Source organism: Podarcis bocagei (assembly GCF_964188305.1).
Source record: "Podarcis bocagei genome assembly, contig: HAP1_SCAFFOLD_243, whole genome shotgun sequence".
In the NCBI taxonomy this organism is placed as follows: Eukaryota; Metazoa; Chordata; class Lepidosauria; order Squamata; family Lacertidae; genus Podarcis; species Podarcis bocagei.
The window spans coordinates 79,943-88,811 of NW_027670205.1; the positions used below are offsets into that span (position 1 = coordinate 79,943).

An 8,869-nucleotide genomic window follows, 5' to 3' on the forward strand; every position below is an offset into this window, starting at 1 on the left:
AGGTACTCAACAACGACGTTGCTCCCGCAACCTGGGACCGGGCTGACTGGCCTTTATCTTCTCTGAGGCCAGGGGCGGTCCCGGCCCCCAGGAGACCCGCCTCTCCTGGCCTTAAGGTGAGCACTCCTCCTGGGAGAAACCAGTTCCCTTCGCCTCTCTGCCCTGAGCCTCTGCAGTTAAGGAGAGGCTGAAGGGTTACTGGGCCCAGGGGGTGACTCACCTGTAGGCACTGAGTCCTCAACCACCTCTGGAGCCAGAGTGGATTCACCTGGTGCCTGCTCCTGAGGATCCGGCACAGGTGCAGGCGCTTCAGAATCAAGGCCCTGCCCCAGTTCAGCCGGCCCTGGAGGCGGGGACTCCTGTGCAGGCTGGGATTCCTCCGGTTCACCCTCTGAATCGGATTCCCAGGCCATCACATGGAGGTTCTGCTTAGCTTGGGTAGCTAAGAGACCCAAGCTTCCCCAACCCCTGTGCTCTTCAGTCGCTTTGGACCACAACTCCCACCAGCCCCAGCCAGCACAGCTCTGGTGAAGATGGGAGTTGTTGTAGTCCAAAGGACCCTAGGATGGGAAAGGATGTTGGAGACTCTCCCACACGGTGGGCTGATTTTGGCGTGGCGGGACTCACGTGTCATGAAACCTGAAGTCTCCATCGCAGCCGAAAGGTTGCAGCTTGTGCTGGAAACATGTGAGAGGCTGCGGGGGCTGGTGGTTGTGGCTGGATCCATCAGGCCAAGCAGCTCAAGACTGCAAGATGTCAAGGACCTAAAACTCCCCAGATGAACCTACCCAGACCTTGTGATCCCCTCTTCCTGTGCCTCCTCCACGAGAAGTCCAGAGGGTGGCAAGACAAGAAGGGGTCTTTTCTGTGGTGGCCCCCATTAGTGGGATCCTCTCCCCAGGGAGGCTTGCCTGGTGCCTTCATTATATACCATTAGATGCCAGGCCAAAATGATCCTCTTCAGTCAGGCCATTGGCGGATTAACACCCTACGCCCTTTCAGCTGTGTTTGTGAGAGGAAGAAGGAGTTATTGGTTTGGTTTGTTCTTGTTTTTATTATTTATTTTGTGCTTTTTATCTTGTATTTTTGTGTTGTGAACTGACCTGAGATCTATGGGTGAAGGGCAGTATACAATTTTTTTTAATGGATAAATAAATGTAATATTCTTAATTCTTTCATTCGATTCAGGACCACTGTGCAAGCTGTGAAAAACCTTATTGGATGTGGCGGCTACGTCAAAGAATACAACATTTTGGAGGTGCAAAGGTGCTGGGACATGCTGTCAAACCCAGAAAGCTTTTTCGATGGCATTCGTCTTCTGACCAGGTAAGACAGTGAAAAGGACTGGCAGGTGAGGCACGAAAGGCAGCCACCAAGGCCTGCTTTCTGGGAAATGGGGATAAACATTGTTTATTTCAGAAAATGTATATGCTGTTTTATTGTAATAAAACAAACAAACTTCAAAGCAGTTAAAAAGAAAAGATAAGAAAATATCGATTAGAAAAGCTGACAACAGTAATTTGAGACTTTTGAAAAGTTAAAATAACAATAGACTAAAACCGGATTAACATTTGCACCAGCTTTCTAAACATCTGGGTAGGCTTGTCTAAACAAGAACGTTCTTAGCAGGTGCCCAAAGGGGAACAGTGAAGGCGCCTGTTTGATATCAATAGGCAGGGAGTTCCGAAGTTTAGGTGCTGACACACTAAATGCAGAGCAGGCATTCTGTGGTGCCTGAAAGTGCCAATTCCACCAATCGAAGAGGTCGAGTGGGTGCATATGGGGTAATGGAGTAATGAACCTTCCCATTCCCCACTGAAAACTCTGCTGGCTTTGGAGATTTATTTGCAAGATACTGCACTGCACTCTCAAGCATCCTTCCTTGACAGAGAGAGCTAGATAGGACTTGGGATACGACTTGGGTGAAACTGGAGAGGAGCAGAAGGTAGTGACTGGGGCAATCTGATCAGGTGGGCGGGGTGCAAGTAATGAATTTTATTATTATTATTATTATTATTATTATTATTATTATTATTATTATTCAGGAATACTTAGCGGTTCTTCCTGCCAGCTTCAGGCTTGTGCATCCTTTGTGTCTGATTTTGTGTTTCAGGACCTTGTTCACCTTCTCCAAAGTGCACCTCAAAACGACTTTCAAACAGGCCAATGCCTACTTGCGCCGCCCTGACGTAAAGGAGAGGACGGTCGGGATGGCCTTCTTCACCGAGGTGAGAGTCGGAAACGGAGAATGCCTGCAGGCGCTCCTGCTTCGCAACAACCGCACCCAGGCAGGCAAGGAAAGCAGAGGGTGTAAGGAGGTCTCCTGCGCCACCATTGATGGCTGGCAGGCCTGCACTCTGCCTAGGGCAGCAATTTCTACAGGCCTTAGTTAATGCACACTGCTCTCAGCTCTTATCTAACTCCTTGCGCTTTGCTCCCCCTTTCTTCTCGCCCGGGGGGCCCTGCCCTCTGCCTACCCCTCAGAGCCGAAAAGGATATATCAAGAACTCTGGCCAAAAGTTTCAATATAAGGAAATGAAAAACGTGTATATTTGAAACTACACTGTATATTTGAAACTACATTATTTCTGTACTTAAACGTTGTATCCAAACTTACCATTACTTTAAAACTATCGTACTTACACGTTGTGTTTAAATTTACTACTAGCTTCAAACTGTTATTCTTAGCAGAATATACACGTTTTTCATTTCAACTCTTGAGTAGGAATTATTCCTTATATTGAAACTTTTGGCCAGAGTTCTTGATATATCCTTTTCAGTGTAGTTTCAACAAGTACCCCTCAGAGCCAGCATGGCACACAGGGCTGGGCTTTAGTGGCCGCAGCCTCTTCCCGTCCTCACCTGCTTTCCAGCAGCCTCTACAAAAGCCTTTCTCAACCTGTGGGTCCCCAGATGTCGCTGGACTACAACTCCCATCATCCCTAGCTAGCAAGGCCAGAGCTCAGGGATGATGGGAGTTGTAGTCCAACAACATCTGGGGACCCACAGTTGAGAACCGCTGCTCTACCAGCTGCCCAAGGGAGGCCAGCAGCAGTGGCCACAGAGATGCCATGGAGGGGCAACGAGAGGCCCCCTCACAGCCGCCACTGTCATTGGGCACAAGCTCTGGCTCATTCTCCTCCCCGAGCTCGGTGGCGGCAGCTCTGGCATGGAAAACAGGGACATTCCGGGATCAAATCAGAAGCCGGTTGGCTTTCGTAATTCCGGGGCTGTCCCTGGAAAATCAGGACACTTGGAGGGTATGGGGTACCGGACTTCGGTTTCCGCGGCACAGATTTCCTCCTGCCCTGCCTACTTTCTTTGGCCTTGCACACATCAAGTGTTTTCTTTTCCAGCTCCTTTTCCACAAACAGATAGGGTTGTTTTTTGAGAAGCTAGACATTTTGGAGGTCCTGAGGGAGTGGATGGGCCAAGCCAGCCCCCTCATGCAGCTCTTCAGCATCCAAGGACTGGGCTACATGTTGCAGCACCAGCTGGAGGTAAGAGATTGGTGGCGGGGGACACATTAGGAAGCGGCGTACAGATTAACCCCACAACGCTTTGAGGGAGCCATATCAGCCTTTCAAGGAGGCTGTTAAAATGAGATTCCTTTGTTCTGCTGCAGCCTTATTCTCAGGTGCAGATCAGCACAGGAAGGAAGCTGCCTTAAAGAGAGTCAGGCCAATGGTCTGGATACCTCAGGGTTGCCCACACGGACCGGCAGCAGCTCCCCAAGGTTTCTAGAGTCCCTCCCAACCCTGCGTGGAGATGCCAGGACTTGAACCCAGGACTTTCTGCATGCAAAGCAGACGCTCCCGCTCTGGCCCCTTCTCCTACTGGAGGCCCCCACCCTGCACAAGGACTCAGGAGAGAGCACCCGCTTGGGTTGTTTACTTTTGTGTAATGCTTACGCTGTGGCTTTTTGGGTGCAAACTGCGTCTGCGTGCGCTGACTTCTCTGCTGTGACCGTGTTCCCTCACCTGCTTCCTTGCTTCCTTCAGGAAGAGGCCTTGGAGCTCTTCATCTCGCCCCTGATCAACTGCGCTTACAATCCGGACAAGAGTGTTGCCAAAGAGTCCATCAAGTGCCTGCAACTCATGTCCCACCACTTGGAGGGGGAGGAGGAATACAGCTTGGCCGGCTGCAGCCTTTACCCTCAACTCTTGAAACACTTCAATGATGTAAGTCAACAAGCCTACTCGAAATGGGCTTCATCCATGCCCTGGTGCTTCCCAAACATTGGGGGGCCGGCTGCCCCTTTGGTTCCATAGCCTCATCCCCAGTGCCCCCTACACTATGAAGAGAATCACAGTGGTACCTTGGTTCTCAAACTTAATCTGTTCCAGAAGTCCGTTCCAAAACTAAAGCGTTTCAAAACCAAGGTGCGCTTTCCCATAGAAAGTAATGCAAAATGGATTAATCCATTCCAGACTTTTAAAAACAACCCCTAAAACAGCAAGTTAACATGAATTTTACTCTCTAACGAGACCACTGATCCATAAAATGAAAGCAATAATCAATGTACCATACTATAAAATTAATAAGACAGCATTGTAGATGATTAAAATTTAAATAATTTTTTTTCTTACCTGCACTGATGATAGTCATTGTTTGGATGGGGGACTTTTATCCATTTCCACAGTCACACAATCAATCTATCAGTAGCTAAACTGGGTTCCAAACAGTCACAAAAACGAACCAAAAAAGCCTCAAAAAGAAAAATGCAAAATAAATAGTAAAAACAAAAGCGCCAAATACAGTGGTACCTTGGTTCTCGAACTTTAATCCATTCTGGAAGTCCATTTGACTTCTGAAATGTTCGAAAACCATGGCGTGGCTTCTGATTGGAGCAAGCGCCCTGAAAAAAATAGCCGACAGCCGCATCGGACGTTCAGCTTCCGAAAAACGTTCAAAAACTGGACACTTATACTTCCAAGTTTTTGGCATTTGGAAACCAAGTTACGACTGTATTCAGAATAGAGGTTTGCACGATCCACTAAGGAAGATGATAACACGAAATCGAAATTCCTTCCTTCCTTCCTTCCTTCCTTCCTTCCTTCCTTCCATCCATCCATCTTCTTTCTTCTCTCTTTTCCTTTTGTTTTCCTTGGTGTCCTCTGCTCAGGGCCATTGATTATTGGGTTCTTTGGGCATGGTCAACGGGGGAGGGGGGCAACTGCCCCTTCAATCAAGCAAATAAAGAAAAATACTTAATTAACTGACCAATCGCATTACAGATAGCTTGGTTCTTCTGCCACACACCTCCTCCCCAACATTAATACTGCTTCACCAACATAAATCCTGGCTACGCCCATGTTGGGCTCCAAGGAAGGTGATGGCTTGTTGGTGAAGGACGCTGAGTGAGAGACAGGGAAGGGAAGAGGCTGGGAGGGTTGACCCCTTTCCTGGTGAGACAAGGGTTAAGAGCTGCCCTTGAGAGAAGACTCTGCATTTCTGTTTGTCTTTCTGTTTTTATTTAGATCAGTTTCTTTCCTTATATTATGGAAAAGCCTTAATAAAGACTTATGGGGAAAAATAAAGAAGATAATAACACAGTGAAATTCAGAACACCAACTGTGCCAGCTTGCCCCCACGATTGAGGGGGCTGGCACTGTGCAACATGCGCATGTCACGCACACACGCCATGTGCCACACACACACCGCATTTATACCTCAAGCCCCCCTCTGTCAGCCCCCCACAAGTGATCCCACTGGCCTAATCTGCGAGACTTCTTGCTTCACCAGCTCTTCAGGTGACTCTGTCTGCCAGCAGGTGATGCTGGCAGAACTTTAGATGCACCAGGATGAACTCAGTCCGTTAAGCTCCTTAACGGTGGTGGGCAAAGGCCCCCGGGGTTGGTCCCCTGTTGCGTGGGCCCAGCCAACACCCTCAAACAACCAGACCCATAGTGAACGAGAAGTGTTTGCTCAGCTAAACTCCCTGAAACCTGTGAGACGGGTTTGCCCTGCACAGCACTTGGGACTGACTGGTGTTCTCCTCCTCTCTCTCCTCAGGAGGACAATGAGCTCAGCCTTTGCTCCATCACTCTTTTCGGGACGCTGTTGAGGGGTGTGCAGGAAGAGCACAGAAACAAGGTGGAGGACATTGTCATCAGGAGCCTCGTCCCCCTGATAATCCAGCTGACCGACCCTGTGAGCGGAGAGGTAGGTTGAGGCTGGAAGGGCCAGTCTGGGCATCGCCTGGCCCCTTTGGCAAACTCCTTCTCCCTGGCAACTGTCACACGCAGCTGGAACGCAGAGCAATGTTTCTCTGCCTGTGGAAGCCCCTTACGATACCAATGCTGGGTGGTCCTTGAAGCATCTGTTGCAGCTGAGGAACTCTCCCCTTTCCTGGGAATTTCCACACAAGGAGCGTTGCTCTGCGTGTTGCAGCAGGGCTTGGAGAATCATCCCATGCTGCCCCACAGATCAAGTAATGCGTAGACTGGTCTTGAATGGGTGGGCCTCGATTGTGCTTGGGGTCTGAGTCACCACCACACCTGAGGTCAAAAAGGGAGTTTTCTGTCCAGGTCAGAAAAGTTAGAGATCTTGGGGTCTTTTTTCACCCCTTTTCCCTTGCTCAAGTCACTTGTTGTGCAGATACCATGCTGTGGGTGGGATTGCGCTGCCAAAGGTTGGAACCGTCAGAGTCATCGAACCACAGAATCAGAGTTGGAAGGGACCCCAAGTGTCATCTAGTCCACCCCCTGCAATGCAGGAATCTCAGCTCAAGCATCCTTGACAGATGGTCCTCCAACCTCTGCTTAAAAACCTCCAGTGAAGGAGAGGCCACCGCCTTCCAAGGATGCCAGTTCTGGAAGTCTTCTGATCCAGGCTGGTTAGCTTTAAGGAGTGGAAGCCCTGCAGGGTTGGTTTCAAAACCTGGTCATTAGACACCATCTGAAACACCCAGGTTTGAGTTCCTGGGATTGGAAGCTAAGCCTTGACACCTCTGCTGTCACTGTGATCAGCTGACTAGGCCGGCCTGGTGGAGGTTCATTTAGCAGCCAGTAACCAGAGGGAGGGTCTTTTTCAGGGTGGCTCCTCTCTATGGAATCACTTCCCTTCTGAGCGCAAGTGAGCCCCTACATTAGTGGCGTATTGATGCTTGTTAAAAACCTAGGTGAGCTCTCAGGGTTTAATTCCCAGTGGGCTAGTTGTGTTTTTAACCCTACCTGGGCTACTGTCTGCATTTTATTTGCATTGCGGCCTCAATGCAGATATGTATATTTTCAAAGCTGTTGCAAGCCTAAGGCTTGATGTGAAGTAAAATGTCACCCCTCCTTTCAATTCTAGGAGTGTCGAATTGTCCTTAACACAATTGTCACCTTCCTGAAACTGGGGGAGCTGCCCAATGACATCTTTGAGTCTGTGCAGCAAGAGAGACTCTACTACAGATTCTCAGTTATCTGCAAGTACATTGTGAGTAAAATTTACATGGTCAACTGTTCCCTCCAGACTCTTTCACCAGATTTCTTCAGAGGAGAAGAAATTTTCCCACCATTTCTTAAGTTTGGGACTCACTTACTTTCCTCCCAAACTGTGTGTGTTTGATGTGGGCAGTGGGAGTTGCAGGCTTATTTTATTCTACTGCCTGGCTGCTATCATATTTTGTATCCACCACAATGCCCCAGATCACGGCTTGGGTGAGGAAGTGGAAGAATATCTAGATGAAATTCTGCAAAATAGACTCTTGAGAAATGGTGTGTGTGTGTGTGTGTGTGTTGATTTTTCTTAGAAAGATGCTGTGCCACAGCTGCTCCTCCCTCTCTCCCTCTGCTAAATTAACCCCCCTCCAGTTTTATGCCATTGTGGTGTATTGATGTGCATCCCCCTGGATCAGCTGTGGCTGCAGACCCTCAAGGTGTCCCTATTTTCCAGGGACTTCCTTGTTTTAGAGAAGCCATCCGTTTCTGGTTTGATCCTGGAATGTCCCACTTTTCCTTAGGATGTCCCTATTTTCACTGGAGAAATGTTGGAGGGTATGGAGTTATCCGACCTCTGAGCCATCTGAAGGCAATCCTGTGTGGGCATGTTTTTTAACATTTTGTTAATGTTTTATTATGGTTTTATGTGTGTTGGCTGCTGCCCAAAGTGGCTGGGGCAACCCACTAAGATGGGTGGGGTATAAATAGTCAAATTATCATTATGGAATGGGGCGTCCCTGTTTTCATCAGAGAAGCGTTGGAGGGTATGTGGCTGCAGCACCTGCCTTCTCATCTCCCTGTGTCTGTATCTGTGGCATCAGCATCAGCCAGCCGCAACCACCTTGCCTTCACCACCACAGATGTCTTCTAAGACATTTTGTCACTATTATCTATGTGCAGCACAGCCACAAACAGAGGCCCAGCAACACTGCCACATCCACAGCTATGCTATGGAACTCACTGCCACAAGACGCACAGGTGGCCACTAGCTTGGATGGCTTTAAAATAAGACTGGACAAATTCATGGAGGGTGGCTCTGCTGTGCCCCCGTAGTTCTGCCAACTAAACCAACTAAAATTTTCTGTGCTCTTAATACTTGGGCATGAAGTGTGATTCTACCTTATATAAAGGCAGTAGTATTACTGTGGGTGGCCAATTCGGAAATAACGAGGTCATACTTTTCAAGTATTGTTTGGCCACCACGTGGGACAGAAATGCGTTAAGAAGCTGGAGTTTTACAAAAGACTAATCTGGCACCTCGGTTGTCTTCCTGTCCACCCCCCCCGCCCCCCCAGTTGTGGAGATACAGGCAGAGGTTGCCGGACATGCTCACGCAGATGATGGAATACCTAAAGAGCAGGAACCCTGCGCATCGCGAGGCAGCGACCATATTGATAGGTAATTGAAAACAAGGCTCTTGAGAGGAAAGGGGGTTTCAGGGC

The 8,869-nt window shown here is 48.8% G+C and overlaps 1 protein-coding gene across 1 annotated transcript; it reads left to right on the forward strand.

Moving 5' to 3' along the window:
• Positions 1-950: 950 nt before the first annotated feature.
• On the forward strand, positions 951-8,863 carry LOC308579602 (maestro heat-like repeat-containing protein family member 6; the record flags this gene model as incomplete). The annotated part of the gene is made up of 8 exons (XM_081214187.1): positions 951-1,006; positions 1,189-1,326; positions 2,114-2,228; positions 3,357-3,500; positions 4,002-4,181; positions 6,016-6,165; positions 7,297-7,422; positions 8,723-8,863. The coding sequence occupies 8 exons, from the start codon at positions 951-953 to the stop codon at positions 8,831-8,833; spliced, it is 1,020 nt and encodes a 339-aa protein (XP_081070313.1). The 3' UTR covers positions 8,834-8,863.
• Positions 8,864-8,869: the final 6 nt, after the last annotated feature.